The sequence below is a fragment of the Zosterops lateralis genome (genome assembly GCF_965231275.1).
Source record: "Zosterops lateralis genome assembly, chromosome: 6".
NCBI lineage: Eukaryota > Metazoa > Chordata > Aves > Passeriformes > Zosteropidae > Zosterops > Zosterops lateralis.
In genome coordinates, this window is record NC_139761.1 from 39,604,717 (window position 1) to 39,632,475 (window position 27,759).

The 27,759-nt window shown below is 37.6% G+C and overlaps 1 protein-coding gene across 1 annotated transcript in view; it reads right to left on the reverse strand.

Annotated features, from left to right (window-relative positions):
* Positions 1-27,759, reverse strand: part of MYBPC3 (myosin binding protein C3) — a gene marked incomplete at both ends in the record, with an annotated part of 57,461 nt that overhangs the window by 7,010 nt on the left and 22,692 nt on the right. Inside the window, 16 exons of the mRNA XM_083862616.1 lie at positions 1,295-1,490; positions 6,366-6,454; positions 7,741-7,908; positions 9,080-9,214; positions 11,138-11,326; positions 14,447-14,551; positions 16,515-16,674; positions 17,770-17,847; positions 19,347-19,483; positions 19,658-19,687; positions 19,992-20,098; positions 20,981-21,146; positions 21,529-21,695; positions 25,674-25,779; positions 26,375-26,499; positions 27,136-27,268. Of these exons, the coding sequence (XP_083718742.1) occupies positions 1,295-1,490; positions 6,366-6,454; positions 7,741-7,908; positions 9,080-9,214; positions 11,138-11,326; positions 14,447-14,551; positions 16,515-16,674; positions 17,770-17,847; positions 19,347-19,483; positions 19,658-19,687; positions 19,992-20,098; positions 20,981-21,146; positions 21,529-21,695; positions 25,674-25,779; positions 26,375-26,499; positions 27,136-27,268 (2,091 nt within the window). The remainder of the gene's footprint in view (positions 1-1,294; positions 1,491-6,365; positions 6,455-7,740; positions 7,909-9,079; positions 9,215-11,137; positions 11,327-14,446; positions 14,552-16,514; positions 16,675-17,769; positions 17,848-19,346; positions 19,484-19,657; positions 19,688-19,991; positions 20,099-20,980; positions 21,147-21,528; positions 21,696-25,673; positions 25,780-26,374; positions 26,500-27,135; positions 27,269-27,759) is intronic.

Below are 27,759 nucleotides of genomic sequence, written 5' to 3' on the forward strand. Positions count from 1 at the left end.
TGAAACATACATATTCCCATTTGTTTGACCAAACTGCCCAAGAAGTATGAACTTAATGCCTGTACTCCAACTCTTATATGTGTGATAAGATTAGTTCTTTCTTTCAATCATTTATTTTCTGTCTGACTCTGACAATGGTAGATGGATCTGGTTTTGTGACTTTTTATAGTATCAAACAATAGGCAGAAGATACTTGGTGCTATGGCCTCAGAGCAATGGCCAGAATCAAGAGTCACTAACCAGTTTTAGAAAGATAATTTAGAGTATAGGATGCACCACTCCCCTTTACCTGAATCACAGAGTTAGAGAATGGCTTGGGTTGGAAGGCACGTCAAAGACCTTTCAGTTCCAACCCCCTGCCATGATCAGGGACACCTTCCAGCAGAGCAGATTGCTCAGAGCCCATCCAGCCTGGCCTTGAACACTTCCAGGGATGGGGCATCCAAACCTTCTCTGGGCACCCTTGGGATTATTTTTTTGGGCACTCTTGGGATTATTTTGTTTTAGCTGCCATTTACTTATTTTGCTCTTGCAGAACTGCAGCCATCCTCTTGAGCAGAAGCAGCTGCTGCTATTAAGACATATTTTGCTCCAATTTTCTATGTCATTTTTGTTTGCTGTTGGCACTGTTGCATACCCATTCTGCCAACATAATTAATAAAACTTAAAGCAAAGCGAAGTCAGCATTTTTAATTCCAAAATATTAGGAGTAGAGCCAAAACACATATTCTAAAAATGTACACTGGAAGAAATTTGGGATAACACTGTGAAAGTGTGTGGAAAAAGAAATAAAAACAGTTATCAAGAATAATAAAAAGAGCAGTAATGAGAAATAGAAAAGCTCTGGCTGAACATTAATGAAATCTGAATAGGCAAGATCTCAGAATATCTCTAACATAATCCCAACAGAAGATACGGAAACTTTGGCTATGCATTCCTTTAAAATGGTATTAGAAAAGAGACTGTAAATGGTATAATAGAGTATAAGCCTCAGACTAACTAGACACTCATAACAGAGTAAAGTATTAAATGCGAATTTTCCAAATTCACAGGACTATGCCTTCTAATTTTTGGAGCTGTAGGGATGTATTATGGGAATGATTTTATCTTCCCTATCTATCATTCTGTCTAATGAAAAAAACATGCTAGCCCTTCTCTGAGCTTTGTCCTACCATCTGCAACCAACCATTGAAAGAGAAGGGATTCTGAGATAGTTGGATCTTTGGGTTGCCTCAGTCTGGCCACTATTTTGTTTTGCATGATCTGCTTCATTCTGATGTTGTCAGGGTCTTACCTATGATTTGTATTGTTATTGCAACTTTATCAGACATGTTTTCTATCTGAAGAGTAACTTCATATGCTCCTGAGTGATGAAGCTCTGCCTTTCTGATGAAAAGGATTGTGTCCGAGCTGCTGTTCCGAATTCCCACATCTTTGGAGTCTAGAGTTTGACCATCTTTCAGCCAAGTGATTTTGGGTCTTGGTTTACCCTAAAGAGAGAGGGAAAAAATTAAGGCTTTATTATTTCCATTTTTTCTCTTAGTGATCTATAAATCTAGAAAGATGCATATAATACACATAGTTGAGAATGTAAACTCCAAAAATACTTCACAATTTCTGTTTTCTTCCAGACAAATATTTGTTACCATCTGCGTCGTTTAGTGACACCATGCTCTGAGGATGCCATTTATTTAGAGACTTAAATAATACTGAGAACAAATCTAGAAATACTATACTTGTGCTAGTCTGATACTCTTTCCCAGGCACCAGTGAAGCCAAAAGATGATCTGACTTGTTCTGATTAGCTTTGCTCCCCTCCTTCTCCCTTTCTTAAAACATTTAATGCTCTGTCCCCAGGCATTTTTAAGATCCTTTGAAAAACTATTGTCATCTTGCATTCTTGGGATGTGAAATTTACTGTATAATTCTTTCTGCACTGCAAAATTGTTTTGGTGAATGTCAGCCTAAGCAGTCAGTGTTGCTACACCCATGGAAGATGGCAGTGTGGAATCAGTGAGGTATCGTGGTGGGCATCACTCTCAGCCAGCCATTTCCAGGAAAAATGCTAAGTACTATTTAGTTCTTCAAAAGTTATTGGAGTGCTACTTCCACAGTACAACTCTAAACAAGGAATCCCAAGAAAACAAAAAATGGACATAACACATTTGTTAAGTGAATAAATAGTTAATCCAACAGAAATAACTCAGTGGGGATTTTAAATTTCTGCCAGGTTACCAAGGTGAAAGAGTGCAGCACAGGCCTGGAGTAGTTCAAATGGGTGGGAGAGAAAGCAGGACCTTGCAAGCCAGCAGTCAGCTCTGCTCAGGCTGCCCTGGGACTGAAGCCTAAGGCACAGAAATTGGGACACTGCCTCCAGTAAACAGCAGAGAAAGCAGCTCTGGAAGGTTCCTCAATCCACTGGGTGTCTGGAAAATACTCTGAAAGATTGTATCTCTTCCCTTAGATTACAGAGGGAGATTAAGATATTCAGACTCTTGGTTTTGGTGCCTAAAGGTAGACAGAATAATAATGAATCTTTGTGCATTGCTACACCTTTATTTCAGGTTTGGTATTTGCTCAGATGGTCTATGTACCATAATTTTTTTTCAGTGGTATTAGGAAAAAGGTCAATCTTTTATAAGAGTCAGGCCAAGATCTGTCCAAAATTGTCTAAAACACCTAGAAATTGCTGTCCGTACATTGATGCTCTTTTCTTTAACTCATCGGATGTATTGTAGTTTATTTTACATCAGGGCTGAAATACACCTTGAATGAGCAATGGTTTTAGATCTTCCATTTCCTCTCTCTAGTAAATTATTTTCTTACAGCTTTCTGCCAAGGAGCAGAGTTAAGAGCACGTCAGGCCTGCAGCTCTGAAATAATAGATACAAGATAGTTTTGTCCTGTTCTAGTGTATTTGTGTCCTGGTCTCATTTCACAGAACCCTCAGGAAAACCTAGTAGAGCTAGAAGGGGCTTCCTCTCTTCAGCTGGAATGTATAGTAGAAATTCTGGAACAAGTGAAAGGGTTTATGTTATTTTGTGTTTTATTTTCCATATCTATGTTTTATTTTTGGCAAACATGACAAGAACTGACTATTTTACTTCCCATATATGTGTGTATTTTGAAGTGATATGAATATCCTCTTTGAAAAATCTGGCTAGGGAATGCTTTCAAAGTTAAAATATCTGTCTAAATAGTATAGTTCTATGGGCATTTATTAAAATTTCTACTTTGTCAAGACAAATACTTGGCAGGTTTTCAGACTGATTACAAGATTGTTGCTGCTAGTGTTCTAGTGTGGTTGATCAGATCTGTTCACTCACAGCTCCTCCTTTGAAATGCTCTAAGTGCCAGTGAAAGATTGCAAGTGTTCAAAGTGTTAGTTTTCATATACTCTTATATTTATAGACTGTGAAAACCATAAACAGATAGAAAGCATGTTCCTAATACATATGTCAGAGGATAGGATTTCTGCAATGTGTAATAGATAATCTGAGAGAGAACAGTGAGTGACAGAGTGGCTAAATAGCACCAGAGAAACTTCAGGGGGTTCACAGCCAGGGAAGAATGAATTTAAATGCTCTTAGATATTTATATTCACACATATATGATGATCAAAAAGACTGCTCAGTATTACTGTGAATTTTATCCACTAATAACACATAATACTTCTCCAATCATGTGCCACATAGTTAATTTTGAAACAAAAATGTGTTGATTCTCTTCTTTTCACCAGAATGTTCCACCTGCTTAATGCACTCAACAGAAAAAAAGGTTAGTAACACTGTTTTACTTTCTTTTTGAGACATTTTGAGCTAAAGATTTAAATAGATCTGCCAGTAGCATTAAACTCAGGATACCTTGACAATGTATTTCACAGAATTTCACTGTAGTGACCACAAAGGTCACTGGATAGGTTGCACAGAGACTGTAAATAGTAGAAGCACCGACTTCCACCTTCACTAGATACTGTATCTACTTAGTCGTCTTCTGCAATAGAAATGGCCAGTGACTTAAAATTTTTCAAATTGTAAAGGGAAAAGTTCTTTTTTATTTACTTTTTTTAAAAGGTCATCGGTATTGCATATTCTAAATAGCTAAAACAACAACTCTTAATCCAGTGAAAGCTGCAGTTCAACACTATGACAAATATAATTCACTCCAAAAAATACTTCTTGAATTAAAGTCTTCTGGCTTTGTTCTCAGAGTCAAATCTGGTGCTGATGGATAGATTTTAGTATTTTTTTGTTAGCCTTACCCTTTAGGAGACAAGAGCTTGTACCAGCACATGATTTGTCAGTTACCTACTCCAATAACTTTTCCATCAGTTGGTTCAATTTGGCCAAATTTGACAGAGCACTCAAAATCTCTACGATTAGCCTAGTACAGTTCTGTGAAAAATTAATGACAGAGTGAAATGCCAAAACCTCAGTGTCCCCACTGAGGAAAAGTCAGGGAAAACTCGGTCTTTTAACTATTTTGTTTGGCAACAGCTGAATGTTGAGGCAGGATTAAGTGAAGCTCTGGATTAGTTGTTACATGCACTTAGCCTGGCCAGGGAACTGAAGACATGTCAGTCAGGGGAGGAGGGCAAAGAACTGCCAAATCTCTGGGAATATGGCAGTGAGGCTGCTCTCAACACAGGAGGTGTCTGGATGTGCTGGGTGGTGCCATGGGGTTGTCATGGTTTAGCACCCCCCTTCCTGGCAGAGTCTTGTGGGGAGCAGAAAAGGCTTTGACTGTGTATGGAGAGCTCTCAGCAACAGCTAAAATGCCCTAAAATTATCAATACTCTTTCCAGCACTAATTCAAAACATGACCCCACAGCAGCGTCCATGAAGAAAATTAACTGCCCAGTCAAAACCAGCACAAGGGAACATAAGACACAAATCTCTAAAATGCTAAACTTTATTCCCCTGCTTATGGGACAGGTTGTCAAATTTGTGCAATTTTTCTTCAACTTGGATATCAAAACAGGAAAAATATCTGTTTATTTTAGAGTTTTCAAAAAAATAATTACATAACTCAGAAATAGCAGACAAATCTTGAATTTTGCGTGTGGCTAGACATCAGTGAAAAAGTAATTTTAACAATTTTGGAGATAAGAAATGTGGAAGAAAAAAATAGACTTGTGATTATGCTGAAATAATTCAAGCATTCAATTCAAGAAAGTTGCTCCACTCAAGGGCTTGCAAATGTGTACTAATCACATGTATCTTTGTGAGAAAACTTAATTTCCATATAACCCAGTAACCACAGGGCAAAAAGACATGTACCTTTAAGCTTACATAGATCTTTCTCTAATAATTTTTATTTTCTTGCTGGTGCTGCTCAAAGAAAAGAATACAGGTGATGTTTGCACGTATGTCTCTCTTGTGGAAAAAATGTTTTGCATATCTCCAGCATCTTTTATATGAAAATTTCAAAGGTCTTCACTAATAACAGGATTACATTTCTATAAATGTCAATCCTGGACTGTAGAGAAATTTCAGTATCTTGAAATTTTAATTGATGACTTGATTAGGTGATATATCTGTTATTACTGAGGATATCTCTGTCAGAGCCAGAGTCTGTAATTTACAATTTCTTTTGTTATTTGTCCCTTAGAAAACCATATCCTTACACATACTAATTCTTGCACTCTATTGATAGTACAGTCTTGCATCTGATAAAAGGCATGTGGGGTTTTAGAAACAGTCAGACAACTGTCTGTATAGCTCTAGAAAGTGCCAAGATGAGGTAACTGGTCAGGTCAGTCTTTGTTTATATTTTAGCAATTTGGTGTGAAGTGTAGTTACATACATGCACCCTTGATAATCCTCATCATGTTCTGGTTTTTTATAACTTCAGCTCATGTGAAGTTATACTCAAGGGAGTCTTTGTACAAACACTCAGGTTCTGCATCCCAGGGCCAACTGGGTTCTTCTGTTTATGTGCAAACTCTGATTTTTGCAGTCAGCCTTTCAGAAACTAACATGCACACTTTTGCTGAAGAAGCTGCCCAGTGACATCACAGACCTTGCTTCCAGAAGAGTAATTAGTTAGATTCTTACACTTTCATCTACTCTCTAAGGTGCCTCCTGTGCTCAGTAAGCAAGAATGGCCTTGCATGCACTTACACCACTTTTTTCTTCTTCCCCAAAAGGTGGGAATAAAGAAGAAACTCTAACTGTAAAAAAACAAAAAGACTGAAAAAAAGACTGATTCCTGCCCCTTCTCAAATGTTGGAGAGGGTTTAATGAATCATCAGCCATACTCATGTAATTCTGCTTAAGCAGTGAAGCAATGGGAACGTGCATCAGGGAAACTGATTTAGGTAAGTAATCATAAATAACCATGACAAAATAGAAGCTGGTACATACCTGAAAAGGGATCACAATATTGATTGTCTCACCCACTTTCTTCACCAGAGTCTGTCTGAGGTGGCGTGGCAGCCAGAATTTGGGACGCTCTGCAGTTAAGCATTAGTACACTAAATACAAAACTTTTGATAACATGCAACATTACTTATAACAAAAATAAGTCAATGGGTAATTGTAAGCATAAGAAAATTGTGGAAACACTGTTTATATCTTAGGGAGTAGCTCAGTCTTTCAGTAGTTTCAAATGTATTTGTCTCCTGGATAAAAAGTTAATATTAAGTCTCAGTTATATATTTACATCTGAGCATATTTTCAGTGACAGCAGTGTTTGTGAAAATCTGTTGCATCTGAAATGCCAAATTTGGGTGACTTCTGTTGGATGTGAGTCTTTTCTATGGACTTTGTTTCTTTGGAGAAATTGTTCAGTTCAGTAGAAAGGATGAGACAAGGGATGTATGGGAGTAAAAGAGTGATTATAGTTTATGATTATTTATTCCTATATTGATACTGAAGAACTTTGTAAATTGCCACTTGGAGGTATTTATAGACATTCTCAGAAAGCACAGCAACTGATGGATTCCTTGCTACAGTTACAGTTCAGTTACAGTTCTTTCTTTGAGAGGGATGTAGTGGAATCTCTTTGTAGCATCTTACTTTCCATTAAAAAAAAAAAAAAAAGGACTTTACTGCATGTTTTTTTTCATCTACTCTCTGCTTTCCTCTACCTCACTGGAAAGCTTTCTAGGCTCTCCTTTCATCCTTATTCTTTTCCCTGTCATTTACAGAAGGAATTTCTTAGCATACTGTTGGACTATCTGTCTTCATGACCATTTGGTAATGAGATGCATTAAAACTTTGTTTTATTTACATTGGCTCAACTTACTGCCAGTGAGACTCTGGCAGACACTTCATGCGAGCCAGGGTTGAGGAATCCACTATTAGCAGCTCTTGATGTCTTTTGGACTCCAGTCAAATGAATTTTAATCTACAGCTGTTGGGTGGTCCACAGGGTGGTAATTAATAATCTGCGACAATGAAGTAAATAAATCTCTTGCCATAGCCAACAGGATCATTTTGCAGTAATATAGCAGCTTTCCAAGCAGAGAGGTAAATATTAAATAAATGTTTCTTAAATGCTGACAGTGCCATTGCAAGAGGTGAAATGTCCATATTTTGAATGTAAGAAGCAGAATTTTATTTTAAGGGCTATACTTTACAAATATAAGGCCTGGGTGCTGTAGAGATGTTCTCAGATTCAGAAGACACTGGGCACCTAATCAAAGTGGAAGAGCAGTTTGTGGGTTATTCTCAGAGAAAGGCAGAACTTTGGCCAGAGGAATTCAATGAGTAAGATTTATTCAGTATAGATACTCACGCAGGATCTCTTGAACAGTGACAGGCTCTTTTATTGTTGCTGCTCCACTCTCGCCAGCCACGTTTACAGCCTTGATACGGAAATAAAGTTTGTCCCCCGTGACCAGATCTTTAATCAGTGCAGATGTGCGCTCAGTTAGGCCAGGAAGAGCAGGAATCCATTCGGTAGCTACAAGTACAGTATTTGCATATTGCAATAATACAGTATTTTTCCAAACTGGTGCCTTGTGTGCGATTGAAAGTGAATTTTTATTAGGATAAAATGAATTCAAGTTACAACACCACACTTAAAAGGGAATAAAATAAGTTGGAAGAAGAACTTTGGGTCAAGGAAATGTGTTTACACATGGGGTTAAGCAATCTCTACACTTTGTTAGTCAAAATAGCTAAGGATAAGGGTAGTTCCTTTGGCATTTTGTTTTATAGAGCATAGAACTGTGGGACTTCTTGACATTTATTTTTACTACATGGGAAGGAGGAGAATTTTAGAAGTAGCTTTAGCAAGAAAATGAAGCCTTAAATTAAATTTTTTTTTTGGAGTAAGTATACCGTCTGTGGCTGTCCAAGCAAATCAGTGAGAGCCACATATGCTCGAAACAATAATAGAGCACATAACTGCTGGAATCTATTGTTTAATTCTCAATTGACACAGTAGAACAGAATTCTTAGTGCTTCCTTATTTTAAAGCACAGATATAAGACTGATAAAATCATTCTGCTATGACAATGACATAGAGATTCTGGTAATTCTATAATGATGTCTCATTAAAGACTATAAATTATGCCCTGTGAACCCCCTAGTTTAGATTATTTGGTAATTGAGCCTAGTGTCAGGGAAAATGTCAATATTAAATTTGTTGTTTGACTTTTATGACATAAGTATTACGTTGTACTGTCACAAAACATTGAAATTTGTAGATATGGTGCTGTTACATCTTTATTACCAGTATAAGTATTAAATGAGGTAAGGTAATGGTTACTTCAAAGTTTGACTGATGTCACAGTCATGTTATTTTATTTGTTTTAAGGAATATACAATTAATGAATGATACAGAAGTATAGTAGTGACTATAGAACAGCAATGATTTTTTTGTATTACTTATGTGTATTAAAGCTTATGATGATTGTGAAGATGACATTATGGATATGAATTCCATGGTTTTACAGTCGCATCTTAGTGAGTATGGTGATGGTTGTCAAGGATGGTAGACATAGATTAGAGTTAAAATTTGATCATGCTGGACATGGTTAGGTTGTTGGTGGTGTATTGAGGTGAAGTAATTGCAATTGTAGCATTTTTAAATGCTCTGTTGCTGCTGCCTAGTACTCGTGCTTACTTACATCCATCTTTGCAGTATTCCAACATGTAACCATCTAATCCTCCAGCTCCAATCCTCTCAGGGGGCCTCCACTTCAAGGAAACAGTGTTGTCAGAAACATCTTCCACTGTAAAGTGGGTTGGTTCACTTGGAGGAGCTGTAAGGAAATATAGACAAGTAGATTCTGAGAAATAGCAATACAACTATGAGAATTCAAAGGTTATACAAAGAGTGATTAACCACTGATTTATGTACCACTGTCTATATTAATAAAAAAAAAATCTACCTGAAGCTCAGTTGTAAAGTGCAACACCTAATACATAATTTAATAAAAGCACACGTAAGATTCCTCTAATAGGAAGGGGAACAAGAGTTTAAGATAGTAGTTCCTATTCACAGATGCTCGCTTATGAGAAAAGCCACTGAAAAAAGATTTGTAGTAGGGGGTCAAATTGTTTTCATAAGTCTGCAGAGAAGTCTAGGAATGAAAATATGTACCTTTTGTATTCTGTACTTACACCCTGATTGTAACTGGACAAAAGTTATGACTACATGTTTACAGAAACACTACTTCTGATTTGTGCATTTATGAGAGACATACTTGAGAAAAATATTTTGGGGATGAAAAATTTTGATTTAGATACAGTTTTTTTCATATCTCTTCAGAATAGGTGTGTCATGGCTTTTTATAAACCCACAGTTCAGAAAGACCACTTCAGTCTTCTGCAGCATGACTATTATCTACTAACTTAAAAATAATCAAGAAAAGCCCTTACTAGAGGATCCAAACTACACATGTTACTGTGAAATAATTGATACCCAAAAACAAACAGAAAATTTTTTTTTTCAAAATAACACTTAGGGTGCAGGACCATAAAATTTAGTATACATACCATAAGAGCAATCGTGTTAACAAAAGGTATGTTTGGCATAATCTGTGTATATGCGTATTATAAACTGAACGTCTTCTGAATATACATAACAGATTTTGCAAGGTAAGTTAAATGCAGGCTCACAAACTGTGGAACTAAATGAAATCAGTCTTAGTCCCTACAGTTTTTGTAAAAGAAAACCAAACAAAAATGTAATCTAATTTCATTTCTATAACTGTCAAAAATTTTCATATTCACATGGTAGCAAGGACAGCACACAGGACGCAAATGCAATTGGGAGCATACACAACCACACAGTACACGATCAAAACCCCAAACCTCTTCTCTGAAGAAGTAAGTGTGAACTCTATCCTTAATCAAGTAAAACTCTGCCTATGAAAACTTTGGACCTTTTTTTTCAGTAGCTCCACTTGATGGTTCTTGTTTGACCTCTTTTGTTGCAGACCAGCCGTTGTGTGTTTGAAATCCAGAATTAAGAGACCCTTCTTGCAGTTCAGCCTTCCCTTCTGACTCCTCCACTGCATCATCTGCTTTTACATTATCTCTGTCAGCAGGCTGTCCCCCTTCGCTGTTATTTGTAGGGTTAGAAACTCTAGTCATTTTAGTCTCCAGCTATTTGTATTTTTGTGGGTCTTCTCCCTAAAAGTCTTAGCAGGCAGGCTTCCTGAGGACTCCTTTAGTTTGCTCCTTGCTCAGGGAACTGCAGTAGACACTGTGCTGCTGTGTTGGGAAAGGATTATTTATAGAAAATCATTCCTCAAATATTTTCTTAATCATCTATCCTTTTAGCTGTGGAGAGGGTCAGGATTAAGGGAGCACTGGCTGGGATACTGTGATATTTGCACCCATGAGGGAATGGGAGAAGCTGAGAGGGGCAGGGAAATCTCTGTCAATTAGTTCTCCTCCTTTCCAGATCTAGCTTGACTCTCACACTTCTAATTATAACAACTAAAAATTGATCAGCAATTTCATGAAACTGGAACCTCTGTGCTCTTCAGGAAGAGGAATGAGAGATAGAGAAGAGGAGCATTACAAAGGAAAAGGTTGATTAAATATAGACTATAGAGATGGTTGATAGCCTCTTTGCTTACACATTCTTTTTAGCTGTAAGAGCGGTTGAAGAGAAGAACTCAAAATTGTCCTCTCTTGATTTTATCCTGGAAATACCATGGAGTTTCCAAACTCACCAATTGGCATGAAGGGTTGTGAGGCAGGGCTGGGCCGGGACATGCCAATAGAATTCACAGCGTAAATCCGCATCTCATAAACTACTCCTTCAATCATCCGCTTGGCTTCATAGGTGAGCTCTTTTAAAAGGTCAAAATTCAGTCTCATCCATCGATAGCTCTTCTTCTTCTTTCTCTCTAAAATATAGCCTGGAAAGGATAACTGTTATGATGTAAAAGAACTGGAAATTGTTATCTCACATGCAGGAAAAAAAAAGTCCTTTTAAGCAAGGCGAAATTTCCTTGAAAGGTCTAAGATGTGGTATAGCATTAAAAAATTAATTTCTTTCTTCTATTCTGCTTCAATTCACTAATCTTGACTAACAGCCTAAATCCTCCACAAAGAATTAATTGAATGAACAGTTTGGCAAATCCTTTTTAAATTATTATTATTTTATCAAAGAACTGATTCTAGATTTCTGTGTTCTTTGCAAAGTGGTGGAAATGCAGAACGCTTCCCAGACAATGCAGATCTCAGCTTGCTTCAGCCCTACAGTGAGTGAGATACGGCCACTGACCATTTTTATTGCCCTGATTTCCTTGGGAAGTAAAGTGAGCCTGTATAATAACAGAGAACAAAGAGAGCCAGGTACAGTGCAGAGCAAATCTGTAGTACAGCTTAAGGTGCCATCTGTATCCCTGGAATCCATGCTTAGCACTTCTCCACCCAGAACATCCATAGCCTTGCCAACACTACCGTGCTGTTTTCCAGAATGACTAAGTGAGGCTGGATTATCAGTATAAAAGATAAACTTCTCATTTCCCAAAACTGGGAATGGAATATGTGATTCCTGATGCTTAATATGGAGGATGGTTGTATATCACATTGGAAACATACATGTCAGATATTTTCCAGTTGACCTGCTACAAAGGACTACTGAACTGTTTCTTTCCATTTAGCTATATTAAATTTCTGCTGCTTCTCTGTGTTAGATTATATGACTGGATATGATCCATGTAGGCTTCTTTTAAACAAACTTTGCTGTGAAAGCCATTCATCTTTTAATTACAGAATAAATAATCAATAAATACACTCAGCAGTCATGTACACATGCCATGTATTTGAGTGTATTGTATGGATGTGTTCCTGCCCATAGACTGCAGAGCTTTGTACAGATGTCTGTAACAGAGGTCAGCTGCAACAGAGTAAGTCCACAGCAAGGACTTACATAATTGAGGGGAGTGGTTCAGTCCCTGCTGTTCACCAAGGTCATGGCTATCAAACTTGCAAAAGTCCCTTTGGTATACCTGGGAAGTATGAGTCACACTTAAGGTGTCTCCAGGGATGAGGAGAATGACAGGCACATTTGATTTGCTGGCATGCTGTAGGCACAGACACATGCAGCCTTTCCTGTCAATGCTGAAATGCAAGAAGAGCATGGGAGTCTACAGAATGTCCTAGGAAAAGAACAGTGGATGTATCTTTGAGCTGACAGGTTGTATCATCACTTTAAATGCATAAAGACATACTCTTGGCATGCTTTTTTTTTTTTTTTTCAGTAGCTTTCAGAATTAAATGCTGTAAGCAAAGAACCTATGGTTCCTTTGTTGTGTTCCTGTTTTTTCTCTGTTCACCAGGGTCTATGAGACCGAGAGAAGTTTCATCAGCTCACTTTCTGGGTTTTTTTGCTGTTATAGAAAAGCAGCGTTAAGCTCCTAAGTGTCAAAATAAAGATGTTTGCAATTAAAAAGAACCCCAAAAACCAGGCAGAAAGGAGGTAAAATGACAATACTGGTTGTATTGGTAACATTTGGTAAAGCAGATTATTTCCCCAAATGTACCAAACGTGTGAGAGTTAAAGGTACTGTTTTAGTAATACAAAAAGCATACAAAACCCCAGGAAAGGTGAAGTAAAGATGGGGTGTGAATTTGCTTTTTATATCTGTTGGATATAGCTAATAAAGACTGTATCTGACTGCCTACAATGCCATCTGTAACAATATGAAGATAGATAAGAATGAATATGCCTTTACCCCTCTGCCTTTTTAACTTACTTTTAAAGCTCTGTTTGAATGGGTAGTGCTATATCTTGGCTTTTCCTCTCCCCCTGCTGCAGATGTTTTATTGGAGCTTTCCCTCTCCCCCTGCAGCAGGTGTTTTGTTGGAGCTCTACTAGTAGTGCAGCCCTGTGCTAACTGAAGAAACCTCCTCAGGCAGTGCAAAGGGTCATTACTGGAACATTGACAAAATCCTTCTTTTGACAGTGAAAACAAGGTAAAGAACTTTTCAAAATATACGTCCTGAAGACCCAACAACTCAAAATCACAGGCTTTGTGTAGTCAGTGACGTGGGGGTTGCCTGTGGTAGTGGCACAACTACTGATAAATATCTTTGCACATAATATTTTAAATTACTGACTTCTTGCTCACTTCCTGTCAGAATAGATGAAACCACAAAGCACTGGCTCAGCAGTACCTTGCCTATTCCTGCCCAGATAAATTCTGGATTTAAATGAGATAGATCTTGTGGAAATGAACAAAATCCAAGCATTCAAAAGCAAATACAAACTCCTCTCTTCCAGATTCTGTTCAGGAGATTAAAAGAATTTTAGACACTTATAGTTCTGGCATCCCCATGGGAATCCAAATAGCTTTCAATGTATTTTTTTTTTTCCAAAGAAACTCAAGGTCCAGAGATCTTTATTAAACAAATTGCTAGATATGGACTCCAGAGGAATTTTTCCCTCTAAAATTGGTCAAGACTGCATTATTTTTTATAATCTTGATTGTGCCTGCTTATTTCCTGCATCTCATGCTAACTTTGCACGCTAGTTTTAAGTACAGATTTTAAGGTTACTAAAAGGATTGAAACTGTTTTATGACCCATTGTTTTATGTGAAGTAGAATTATGAAATAGTTTCCCACTATAAAACATGTATTGCATGAGTGCCTGAGATTGCAGATATCTGGAGTTGATGACTGAGGTGGCCACAGATCTGTTTTGATATTCTTAGATAAGAACAAACGCTGTATACTGACTTAAAAGTTCAGTCTTGAATGAGAATAGTTAGCTATTTTTCATATCATCTTTCCGTGCTTCAGTTTGCTGAAATACTTCTCTGACTCAAATGGCACAGGCAGGGGGCACTCTCTCCTCAAAATTAGAAGGGCGGAACCTCGGTCGGTGTGAAGGTTCGGTGCATCAGAGCACCTCCTGTCTGAGGGTCAGCCTTCCTTATGTCTAAACAGAGAAACCTTCTGTGCCCTTTCAAAGGAGCAGCAAAAAATATATGCAAAGCTGCGGGGGAGTTCGTGTTTTTGGACTCTTACCAAGTATTGGTTGCCCACCGTCGTATTTAGGGGGTTGCCACTGCACAGTACAGTAATCTTCTCCAATGTTGCTGATTGTGGGAGCTTCTGGAGGGTCAGGAACATCTGAAGAAAGTGTGAGAATGAACAAGAGTTGTTATTATTTCAAATTTTTTATGCAAGTAAATTAAATACTTTAAACACTTTTTTTCCTGTGTGGTATGATGTACTGGTGTCCCCCAGGAATCAATGTTTGGCCCAGTCCTGTTTAATATCTTTATTGATGATCTGCATGAGGGTATTGAATCTATCATTAGCAAATTCATAGATGGTACCAAGTTGGGTCAGAGTGTTGATTTGGAGGGCTCTGCTGAGGGACCAGGACAGGCTGGATCATGGGCTAAGGCCAATGGCATAAAGTTCAACAAGATCAAGTGCTGGGTGCTGCACTTTGGCCACAATATCCTCCTTCAGACCTACAGGATGCAGTAAGAGTGTCTGGAAAGTGGTCCAGTGGAAAAGGACCTGGGAGTGCAGCTGAACATGATCCAGTGTGTGTCCAGGTGGTCAAGAAGGCCAATGGCATCCTGGCCTGTATCAGCAATAGTGTGGCCACCAGGAGCAGGGCAGTGATTGTCTCTTTGTACTCAGCACTGGCGAGGCCACACCTCAAGTGCTGTGTCCAGTTTTGGGCCCCTCACTACAGGAAGGACACTGAGGTGCTGGAGCACATCCAGAGAAGGGCAATGATGTGTCTGTTGCACAATCCCTATGAGGAGTGGCTGAAGGAGCTTGGATTGTTTAGCCTGGATAAAATGAGGCTCGGGGTGACCTTATTGCTCTCTACAACTGTCTAAAAGGAGGGTGTAGCAAGGTGGGTTTTGGCCTCTTCTTGCAGGCAACCAGTGACAGGATGAGGGACACAGGCTGAAGTCACACCAGGGGAGGTTGAGGCTAGACATTAGGAAGAAATTCTTCACAGAAAGGGTGATTTGATTTTGGAATGGGCCTCCCAGGGGGTCACCATCCCTGGAGGTGTTTATGTGAAAACTAGATGTGGCAGTCAGTGCCTGATCTAGTTGACATGGTGGGGTTGCACTTGATGAGATCAGAATTTTTTTCCAACTAAATTTATAATGTGACTCTGTGATACAGCTGTGTCATCAACAGTAGGTGCAACCAGAATATATTAACTTAGTCTAAAGGGAATCCTGCTCTTTGATGCTTCTTTGTTAGGTTGGTTTCCTTTAAATACCATTGATTATTCAGCTCCCTTTTTTTCCCCAGACATAATAAAGTTTTTGCAAAAATGTAAGGTGATTCTGCTCTGTAAATTGAGGCTTGCTCCAGGGTTTCCTATTTTCTCTAGAATAAATTTTATAAAATACAACTGCATGTCTCACATATTATGTCACTTTGGAGATATTCATAGTAAATATCCTGATTTATTATTTATAAAAGATGGAAGAAAACTTAGTATTTACCAAGCAATTCTACATTTTTATACTGTAGGTGAAAGTAATTTTCTTTTATAATTTCTGATTTGCTTATAATTTTTCCTTTTGTTATGTGTGCCAGGGTATCAGCAAATTAAATATGAAAAAATTATAAAACTTACTGCCTCAAAATCATATCCCTCCCAGGTCTTTTGTGACTCATTGAAGAGTCTGTCAATCAGTTCATCTTCTATGAGATATGTTATGTTTTTTTATTCCATTAACCATTTACTGCTTATAGAATGAAGTAATCTCTGCTTAAAAACATAACCCATGACAAAATGACTAGAAACTTTTCTTATCTCTGACAAGCATGAAGCATGTACTTCAGAATGGAATGTCATCCATAAAATGATAGAATCACCTGAAACGGGAAATACATCGATTACTACTGGGAGTTGTTCTTTTAACTTTTCACCTCTGAAAAAATAATTCTGCCAAATTTCTGATTGATAATGTTCCTCTCTTTATGATCCTTTCCCATTTTTCTAAACCTAAAGTCAAAACTTGTATTGGAGAGGCTTTTAGAGAAGGGTGAGTTTCAGCAGACTTAAGATTCTTTCGTGCTCTGGTTGTTTCTTTCCTTCACTTACCAATAACTTTGACTGTAATATCAGCCTTATCTTCTCCAACTGGATTCTTAAGTATAACTCTGTAAACTCCCTCATCCTCTTTTTCTGCTCCTTCAATGATGAAAACACAATGGTCTTCATGCATCTCCACACGGACTCTGCCTTCAGATTCAAACAGGAGCTGTGGGCAGTGAAAAGGACAGATAAAACCATTGCAAGTTGTGCCAGGGACAGCCTGATGAGTCTGTCTATAAGCTGGTGAAAAACTACAAATCACTGAATATTACAGTAATTATTGAAAAGCTAAAAAGAAAAAGTAAAATTTTTCAATTTCTATTTGTATGTAGAAGAGAAAAAATATAGACTGGTTGGCTTACATAAATAACATTTGGGAAAATTTGTTCTGAAAATCTGCAGGTTGTTGAGATTCACCACTAGTTACCCAAACCCAGCTATGTGTCAAGGAAGTTAGTAAGTACTTCCAGAAATTTCAGGGATAACAGTTACTGTATAAATTAAAATAAGGTTCTTGTAACTGTTAATGGCATCAGTGTGATTTTTGCCACTGAATAATGTCATATGGGGAAACTTTGTACTTCATGCTAAAATCTAAACAAAATGACCACAATTTAGTTGTATGTAATCTGCTCCTTTCTTCCTTTGTACCTATGTATATTTAGATTTAGAACAGGAACAATTAGAAAGAATACATATCCAAACAGTGATTAGTGCAGCAGGATCCTAACCCTGAGAATGGATTATTGTTGTATAATAAATGTAAAATATTTTTTACTCTATCAAGAAAGAAATAATTTATGTGAAAAGTGAGAGTTGCTGCAGAGTGAGTCTTGTTTCACTGCCTTAGAGTCCGTCCACTCTCTTGATCCATTGTCATCTTTCCATGCGTCCTATAAGATTTTGTCCTAGTTATTATATTATTGAAGCTTACAGGTTACTAAGGGAGAAAACCCCCCACAAATAAATCTAAAAGAGTTTTCAAATAACTGCTTTGGTTCCTTGTAACCCAGCCACCGTGTGGTGTTGATTAGAAATTAATCAACAATCAGCTTCTTACTCTAAAATTGCTCCCCACATCTCCTGTGCCCAGCAATGTCTGGTAATTACCACTGTGAGGCAGGATAGTGGGCCTGATGTGCTGTTCGAGTCACCATGTTTAATATCTACTGACTTAAATTTTATTTCCTTTTAAGTATGACCTTTTATCTGGAAAGCACTAAGAACACTTGTGTGATTGCATATGTAATAAGGAACTTACCTTATTATCAGTATTTAAATCACTGCTGTTTTCTGAGGGAGTCGTGGAATCATCAATGTTCCGAACTAGGTCGTTTCTCTAGATAAGCAAAGAAACCACAGAAAGTCAGCTAAGGCTGAGCAGAGCAGTAAAACTGTTTCTGCAAGACAGAGAAGAGTTTGTTAGGGGGGGTTGAATATGGAGGTGTGAGAAAAGCTAAGTGAGGCAGCAAGCAGACCTGGGAAGGAAATCTACCAAAACCAAAGTAAAAAGCAGAAAAAAAAAAAAAAAAAAAAAAAAGTCAGAATGTTGTGAATTAAGGGAAGGATAAGTCAGCAAACTCAGATTTGCAGCTTAGCAAAGGAAGAAACATGCCATTCCTGCAGTATTGTTGTGACTGGTTGTGAACCTGTCTGTGTCCTCTGGTACTAGTTAGTTACTCTAGATGTGTTAAGTACGAAAGCAAGGATTACTTCTCTCTGTAACAAAGGGATAGTAAATTGATGTAAATATTTTAACACTCAGAAATATGGTCAGGTCTGTAACACTCATCAAACAACATCTTTTGAGGCTGTGCTACTCTTTGTTTACAATTTCATTTGAAAGTATATTTTACACAACCTTCAGTGAAGTCTGGCTGCTTTTCCTCATATGTTTAGACACTGTATAGAGGTTGTCTGATACTCAATCATCATTTTATCAGAGAAGCTTCTATATGGAAGAGTCAGTTTCTTGGCTTTTTAAAAATTCGTTTCCATATAATTCTGCATTGCAGAAAACATTATGAGCGCTATTAGATATGCTAACCTGAATAAGAATGTGGCATAATCATGAAGAAATAGGAGATTGGGAGAATTAACATAATTGGAAATATTTTTTCTGTATCTATGCTTATGGAAGTGTAATGATCCTGTAGAATGTTATGCAAAATATTTCTGTTTTGTGCTAGTTATAGCTCAAAAGCCCACAGATGGTGAGGGGTGGGGATATTTTGAGATATCCAGAAAGGAAGCTCATTTAACATTTTAAGTCTAGCTTCTAAATTCTTTCTCTGATGTTTTGTAATTGCTTTGATACAGTAAACAGCAAGGTTCCTCTATTTTTTTTATATGAAATTCAGTTTTATGCCACTAATCTGCTAAAATGGCACTTCTTCACAAATTGTAGAATTTTTGATAAAGATTAAAAAAGAAGCTGTCACCTCCAGAAAATGTTCGTTCTATCAGGTGAAGGTGATGGGAATGACTCATAATTTATTTCTTTTTCTCTGAGGTAGGAAGAGAATTAATGTGTATGATGTCCTTCTAGCTGCATGTACATATGTCTACTCATATATAGTCAGCCCCTTCTTTTGGACTAAATAAACAGGGAACAGTTCATAAAAAGGAACAGTTCAGGATGAATCACAAAACCAGCTATGTCCCAAGAAGCTGCAGCACAGATATTTGGTTTTTTTTTTTCTTGAGGTTTAAAAAACATACAATTGAAAGGAAGATGGAAATACTTGTAAATAACTATAAACCAAAGTAATATTTGAGAAGGAAAAATAAATTTGCTGTTGTGACTTGTCTCAAGCACCATGTCAAGTTGTACATTACCTTGTTTACTTTCTGCCAGATGACTGTGGGTGTTGGATCTCCTGATACAGGAACATCCAGTCTCAGTTTGTTCCCAGCTACCACAACAATAGTGTCAGGGGATTGGCCCAGACAGTCAAGGTGGATTTTAGGGGGTTCTATAGTAAAGGCAGATAAAATAAGTTTTAAACACAGTTTGATTAATACAAATGGAAAAAAAATGAAAAAAAAAAAAAAAATCATGCATTAAATTAAAAATGAAAAAAATATACTGCTGACTTTGCTATTGAAAACATTCTTACTTGAAGATAAATAATGACTGGTGTTCTTACCTTCTCTTGGTACAAAATCTATCTTAACCTCTGTCGGGGGAAAAGAGGAGACAGGGAAGGAGAAATAGGTCAGAAAACACAATTGACATAGCATCTGCACCCACAAAGTAATTTTAAAGCTGATTGAACTTTGTAAGATGTATTAGTCAACAGATTTATGCAATAAATTAAAACACAGGCTCTGTAAACCAATGTGATAATAGTAATGAAAAATAACAGGGATAAGCAATGTACCTACACTGAGGTATCACAAAAGAGATCGGCTTCTCTTTCCTGGTATAACCATGATTAATGTCACCATTTTATTCCCATTACACATTCCATGAGAACTTACCCAAAAACTGAAGTTTGGCAGATAGGTTGTAAGCAAATCCTTGTGGAATGAAGGAATAATCAGCCTCGTCCTCTGGCGTTACGTCCTCAATAGTTAGCTTATGGATTCTGGGAACATGAACAATTATATTCCACTCCTCCCTTACCTTTCTCCCCAGGAGAAACAGGGCTACTTCGAGAGAGAAGGTGCAGGCTATGAGATACTAACAGAAATTATCATTTCTTCTTCCCTTGCCATGACACAAGTCAACAACCACCAGTGTTGTAGACTGCTCTGCTTTCAGCATTGTCTATGAACAGATTTTTTTTGTCAAGGTAGATTGTTTGAAGAGAGGAAGCAATTTTCTTGCTCTAGTCCAGTCCTTTACCATTACAAGGGCAATTTTAATGCTGCTGATTGGTTTCATTTATCCCAATTGTGAAACACTAACTCTGACTAAACAAACTAAAAAGCGATTCTCCATCCCTGCATTATTTTAAGTCCAAAATAGAGTACAGAAAAGAGTATCAGGAAAGGCTTCATCTAGTATTTAATGCTGAATCTCCTTGGTCTCCATTTCCATCAGTAGCTAAACTGCTAGGAAATTTGAGCATGGAATTACACAACTGTATATGTTAATATAAAAGCTAATTTTTCTGTAGTGTTTACTCGCATGTACTATCTAAACACTGCTGTTAGCTTTAAAGTTATCAACAATGTATTTTCTAGATTGTTTGAATACCAAGCCACCATGTAATCCTAATGCAAACTAAGATTTTTGCTGATGTACCATTGAAACATACTTATAAAATGCACTGACTCGGAAAGATGCACACATACCAAAACAAGTCTGTCACTAAATGTTGGTTGCATATGGAAAGCTTTAAAACTTCTTATTTTTTAGCTGGGGCCAGGACAAATGCTTTACATTCTTATCCCCTGAGATAACAATTCTTATGGATTGCACTGCAATACCTGAGCCTGTACCTGCTTTCTGAAACAAGACTGACCTGCCAATATGGGAGATCTTTATCCTTTCGTCTGGGATCACCTCCTTTCCGTTTTTCAGCCAGATTCCTTTCACGTTTTCATCAGAAACTTCACACTTGAAGACTGCCTGGTCACGTGCCTTCACTGTCAGGTCTGCAATGCTCTGATAAACTTCCAGCTTTTTCTCTGATATTGTGAGAATAAGCAATACACACATCAAAAATCAGAATAGCTCTCTAAGTAGATGATGTGGATTTACTGAGTAGAAAAGGCAAGGGCTGAGCAAGCTGTCTATGGAAGGAGGAAATATGAAGGGAAATCCGCAGCATGCAGGGTTTTAACAGGACTGATAGCTAAGCACCTGTTGTTATCAGAGTATCTGTTATATCCGGCGCACAGGTCTGAGTTCTCCTTGAAGCCTTTATTATCAAACCCTCTGCCCCTTATTGCATCATCTTTTTCCCTGACAGGAGGATTAGGCTGCCACTCTGCACTATCTGGAGAAGGTTACCTTCAGCCTGTTCTCATTTTTCAACTTCTCTAGTTCTGGGATATTCCCTGTGCCTACCTTGCACAATCAGTTCAGCCACTGATACCCCACCATTGGTCTTCACGGTGTAGTGTCCACTATCTTCCTTGGTTGACTCATTAATAATAAGATACTGCTTTTTCCCATCTTTCTTGAATCGATATTTAAATGTTTCTTCTCGTGTCAATTCAATTCCATCCTTTTCCCTGAAATACCAGATAGTGTTGAATCATTTTTGTTATGGTTAAAAGAGGAGACTAAGGGTCAGCTCAATGTTACTAGGGACTGGAAGACACAAGGTGAATCCAATCTTTGTGGCATTTCAAGCTAGCAAAAAGGGATTGTTGCACAAATGTTAGTGGAACCAGAATGCCTCTATCTTGACCATTAATTTTCCCCAAGTATTTGACTTCTGGTTCAAGAGAATTCACCACAATTTGATTTTTTTCTATTTATATGCTATAGATAAACATGAAAGTATGTTAAATGCTGTAGAAGAAAAGGAGTTGAAATTCCCAGCAAGGAATTTACTGTCTTAAAAGGAGCCATAAAGTAAATGAGACTTGATGGGATATTACTTAAGTCTTAATTTTCCCGATGTGAAATATAATTATTATAAATCCATGATTTGTGGGCATTGGCAAAAGGAGAAAATTTTAGGATGGATTCAAATGAATGTGTATTTTGGATTTTGGATTTTGTAGCTCTTTCTATTCAAGGATGCCAGAGTATACTTGAGACTTTACTAAATTAAGCCTCACCATCCAGCCCAGGAGGAAATTTAATTATTGTAATTTCCAGTCGTCGTGAAGGGAAATGAGCAGGGAGGACTCACGCTGTTTAATCAAGGTCATACAAAAATATGTAAGGTGTTTTAAGGGTTTCCTGTTCCTAATCCTAAATAATGTAAACAGGCTACAAGAAAATACTTTTAATTTCTTCAATTTACTAATGCTACTAAATGTAGCATTACATTTTTCATAATTACTTGAATATATTTCTATTATGTAACTTGAATACAGCTGCAGTTTGTAAATGAAAAATTTTCTCTTGGATAGTTAGTTGCATGGAAAAAAAAATAGAAAATATGTGTGTTTTTGATAGAGGAAAAAATTATTTTTACTTTTTTGTAATTTCCCTTGTTTGTGACTTATTTGTAACTTATTTGCGACCAGTGTCTCAGTGACTATTCAGCTTAACAGATGAGCTTAACAGAATAGCAAATTGAAATGCTACTTGGCACCCATTAAAATACTATAGCTCTAATAAGTAGATGTATGTAAGAAAACCTTTTACCTCTGTCAAAGTCTGCTCAAGTAAATCACAAGATCAAAGCTTTGAGCAGAGACAAGGATCCTACAGCTTGTGACTTAGACGTTCCTGATGCCACTGCATTTCAGAATACCTACAGGTTACTTCCTCATAGCTGTTTGCTACAGCAGAGCTCACTGGGACTTGGAGTTGGTTTAGTGAAGGACTGGCCTCCCTTGCAGGTCACAGAACAGTGCTAGTTATGGGAGGAAGCAAAAGATGCCTTTAACAACCACTTGAAACATAGCACTTAGTATTATTGTCAAGATAATGTTTCTTTTTCTTTCCTCTTCATTCCTCTTCAGACAAGAGTCTGAGACAACATGTAAGATGATCTCCTAAGGCTGGTGTTGTGCTTCACCCAAGTTAGTTCTGGAATAAGTGCTACAATACAGTACAGAAACCTTTGCTGAATTAGTGAAAATGGACTGTAATCCCAAAGTTCAGCATGCTGCTGCCACTAAATGCAAAGCTAAGTACATATGCTGCGGCTAGACTTTCAGAGCTGAACTTTAAAATTTATTTTTCTGTGGTCTATTTTGATACATGGCTCATGAAAAATACCTGAATGTTATATTTACCCATTGGTAAGAAAGAGTTCTCTTGAAATCTTGACTAAATAATGAAAATGGTCTTTTTGTAATGATTAGTGCCTTAAATCCCTAGGAAGGGAATGCTATCTTTAACTTGTATTTGTTTTACTGACTAGCAATTGCTGATTCTGTGGATGAATAGAGAGTTTGCAGAGGGATATAGTGACAAATCGAGACTGTAAACCTTGAAAAAGAACTCCCAGATATCATTTGGCTTAAAATAATACACTGCTGCTATGAAAAGCAGAAAACCTCTTTAAGGTAATATTACAGGCCTTTCTTTGGCAGCTGGAACTACAAAGTAGAAGAATCTGATATCTAGCTATTAAAGTGTAAGTGAAGCATTATACAGATTTAAAAGTGTTACAGAACACCACGGGACGATGGTCCAGCCTCACATTTGAAGCAGAACTAGTGCAGTAATAGGTGAGTAAGTCATAGTTTAGTCTTTCCAAGTCCTGAACATCTGCAAGATCAGATATCTATTTTCAATTTTACCATTCAATGCCGCTTTGTCTGGAAATGCTTTCCTATTTCCTGTTTGGATTTTAAGGATTAATTGGTTAATGTCTTCTGACATGTCATTTATGTAGGTACTATGTGATAATTGGGACACACAGATTTATTTCTATAAATATACATTACCATGGTTTGTTTTGATTTGGAGCTGATAAGATGGTACATCAGCATTCAGAGATGGAAAAATGAGATCAAAACTATGTATTTTATTACATCTTTTTCTTCAATAATTATCTCATTCCAAGATCATCTGAAGTTTAGAAAAAACATGTACTGCAAGAGTTGTAATAATGTGAAACCTTTCTTGGTGGTCAAGAGAACATTGGTTTTTGATTGCTCTGAAGAGACCCACATAATGAATTTTCTGAGCCCTGGTCTGATGGCCATGCCTCACCCTTATGTCTGTCTTGTGCATATCACGTAATTGACTGCTCATGTGCTTGTGGTTTTGTATCCTGTGTTTGAAGAGTGTAAGAGATATAACAGGTGCTCTGAGTTAGCACCTGTTACTTGGCTTAAACTGGTGAATGTTTCCCTAATGAGCCATTAAACTGGAGATCTTTCTCCACAGTGTTTCAAGTTTTCCCTGGACACTTCTCTCCGCTGGCCAAAATCTTCCCTTTCGTTGCCAAAGAGCATTGACAGAGTCTCACATAACAAAACCAGTAAAATACAGTGTGAATGTCTAACTGCTCAGTTTTCCATTGGCATGATTTGATGAGTTTCTCTGACCACTTGCTGCATTTCAGACTGAGACAGCTGCTGGCTTGCCCTTGTCACATCAAATGCCCATCCCACAGATAACAGCTCTGTGAGATATATGGGAGTTGTTCAAAGGCACAGGATCAAAGTGTGGCAGCTGCACTGTGTTCTGAGAGGGACAGATCTGCTTGTCCCCATCTCTTGTGACCAGGCATCTGCAGGCAGTTCCTGAACAATAGAATGTGTCTCCCTGTGCTTGTGGCTTTAATAGTGTAACGCACACCCTGTACTAACTCTTGGACTCCATTTAAATTCTCAGTTCCTTCCTTTGGGACAGCAGATCATTAGTTGGCACTTTCCAGGAATGTAATGGGCATTGTGGGAATGCTTGATAACCATGTGCCTGAAGCTGTTAACAAGCACAAGGGAATTTCATCTGGTAGAGAAATGAAGTGAGAATAGTGTGAGTGAGACATGGCATATGAGCCCTGCTTGTCATGCCTGCCCGAGCAGCATGCACCTTGCAGCTTCTGCTCAGCTGGAATGCCCAAGGAAACAGGCTCCATGGTTTAACCATGTCATCTTAATCCATTGCACTGCATAAGCATAATGACCAGCTTTGCAGGATCACCACAGCAGATGTGTTCCCTCTGTGTCTCAACAGACACTAACATTTTACCTAAGAAAAAATACTTTAAAAATCCAAACACCTCAAACTGCAGTTGAGACGACCAGAAGATTTCAGAAAGGACAGCAAACTCATCACAATACGGATCTGATTATTTTGGGCAATACTTAGACATTATTGAAGTGTAAACACTGAGCAAGAAATTCTAGAGACATTATAAAATATCTATACTTAATCTGTTTTTTTGTGTCATTTTTGCTTTTCAATTCCTCCTCAATGTTTGACATATAGGAGGAGGGACAATCTTTTTGTGAAAACAATCACGTAGGATGTGTTCTCCCATTTTATTCCACGCCTCCTGGTATGTTCCATGGAGGAAAATGGTTTCATGTTGTTTTGATTTGCTTTGGGTTTTTCTTCTATTCCCTTACCATTTCACAGTAGCTCCTTCCTCAGACACTTCGCACTCAAACTCCACTCTCTCTCCAACCATCACCATCTGGTCCTCCAGTGGGTGAATGATCAGGATTGGAGGTTCTGGAAACAAAGAGAATTTTATTAAAACAGTATTCTGAAAGGATGGAGACCAGAGGTAGATTTCACCACACTCTACTTCACAGAAAGAGTTCCTGGACAAATAAATGGTGATGATCTCTGTCTTAGAACTTAAAAATTACTATGCTAGATCACCTTGTCAGAATTTTCAAATGACATTTTTCATGAATTGGAATAAAAATATAGGATTAAACAGTTTTCATATATATTCTAAATCTCTAAAACAGGAGGCATTACTTTTCTGCGCTAATTGAATTGCTTGTAGATCTTGGGGCACATGTTTATCTTGTGTGGAATCAAAATTTTAAAGTAAGTTTTTAGCCCCATTGTTGAGATGTAAATAACTTTCCAAATGAGAATTAATGATAATATCACTGTGTTGCTTTCCTGATTGCCGTTAGGCAAAATTTTCCTCAATTTAACAGTAAGAAAAATATGTACTTCAATAGTTCTCAGAATCTGTTAATATATTTAAGAATTTCCTTTCCTGTAAGATAAATCTGAGAGTAGAGAGGATGACAGTAATTTAATGCTAAATGTTAGGGGAGATCTCTTTCCTTTTGCTACCATTGCTCACCTTTTACAAATAATTCTGTGAAGCTCTTCTCATCCCCTACCACGCATTCGTAGGCTGCATCGTCGGCCAGAGAGCAGTGGTTTATGGTCAGTATTCTCTTATTCCCCACAGCCTCAAAAATATATCTGAAAAGAGAATCTAAATGTAATTATCAGGGAAAACCCCTTCTGAACCCAGCCACTGTCTTCTCCTACCTGGAAGAGAAGAGGATTCCTACTCTTTTTCTGACATAGTGGCAAGATTTGTAAGGACCCAAGCCCAATAGGCCTGTCCTGGTGCAGTGAACAGCAGCAGTGTTTGAAAAACTAGCATAGGAAATTATGGGGAATCTTCCTCCAGGTGTGAGATGAAAGGTGTTGGATGCTGTTCTAAGACCTACCATGACTACCATTAAAAATGGCTTCAGCACAAAATCGCTGGAAATTTGTTTTACAAACAGGTTATGCTGCAGTACATCCTAGATCAGAGAAAGTACAGTTAAACTCTGGATATGGACATAAAGAGCAGAATATAATCTCAGGACTTACTTGCTAAGTTGGTAGATGGAAGCATCCAGTCCCACATGTAGGTATATAGAGCAGAGGGAAGAAAAAAGAAAAAGTTATGACAACAGCAAACAGACCCTGAGCCATAGTGCTACATAGATTCTCTCAGCTCCTATTTCTCCTTATTTATTCCTTTCTTCCTGAGAAAAGCTAGTTTTCTCATTTTGTCCAAGCCGTAGCTCATTCCTTTTTTGATTTCTTGTATTTCTAGTTTACCTGCCGCTGACTTGGATCTCCTGTCCATTCTTCAGCCATTTCACATCAGCATCTGGATTGGCAACTTCAACCATTAATTTAATCTTTTGCCCCTTGTCTACTTGGTAAGCTGGATCCAGTTTCTTCAGGAATGCTATGATGAAGAATGATTAAAAAAACCCTTATCATTTTTATAAATTTTTTTTTCATTCTGGGTCATGAAACAAATCTTTATTCCCTTTCATCTTGTTTACCCTCATCTTAAACATTCCCCAATTTCAGCATCGCTGTTTGAATTTTTACCCTTTCTGTCTGTTCTTCATTTTATGCCATTTTTCCTTAAAGTAGGATGGACAAGCATGTGTTACAAACCAAAATAAGCAAAGTAGAATATTCTAAATAAGATGTGAATGTGTACTTCAACGCATCCTAAATAATTATATCTGCCCATTCAGGAAAATTATACTTGGTCTTCTCAGTACTGATGAATGGCTGTTTGCCTTCTCTGTTCCAGACTTTTTAAAAACTCAGCTGTAATTAGGCAATTAATACTTCAAAGGACTAGAAAAGGCTCAAGAATTCCAAATGTATCATACCAATGAAAATTAGGTTCTTTAAATATATCACTGTTGCCTGATATACTGA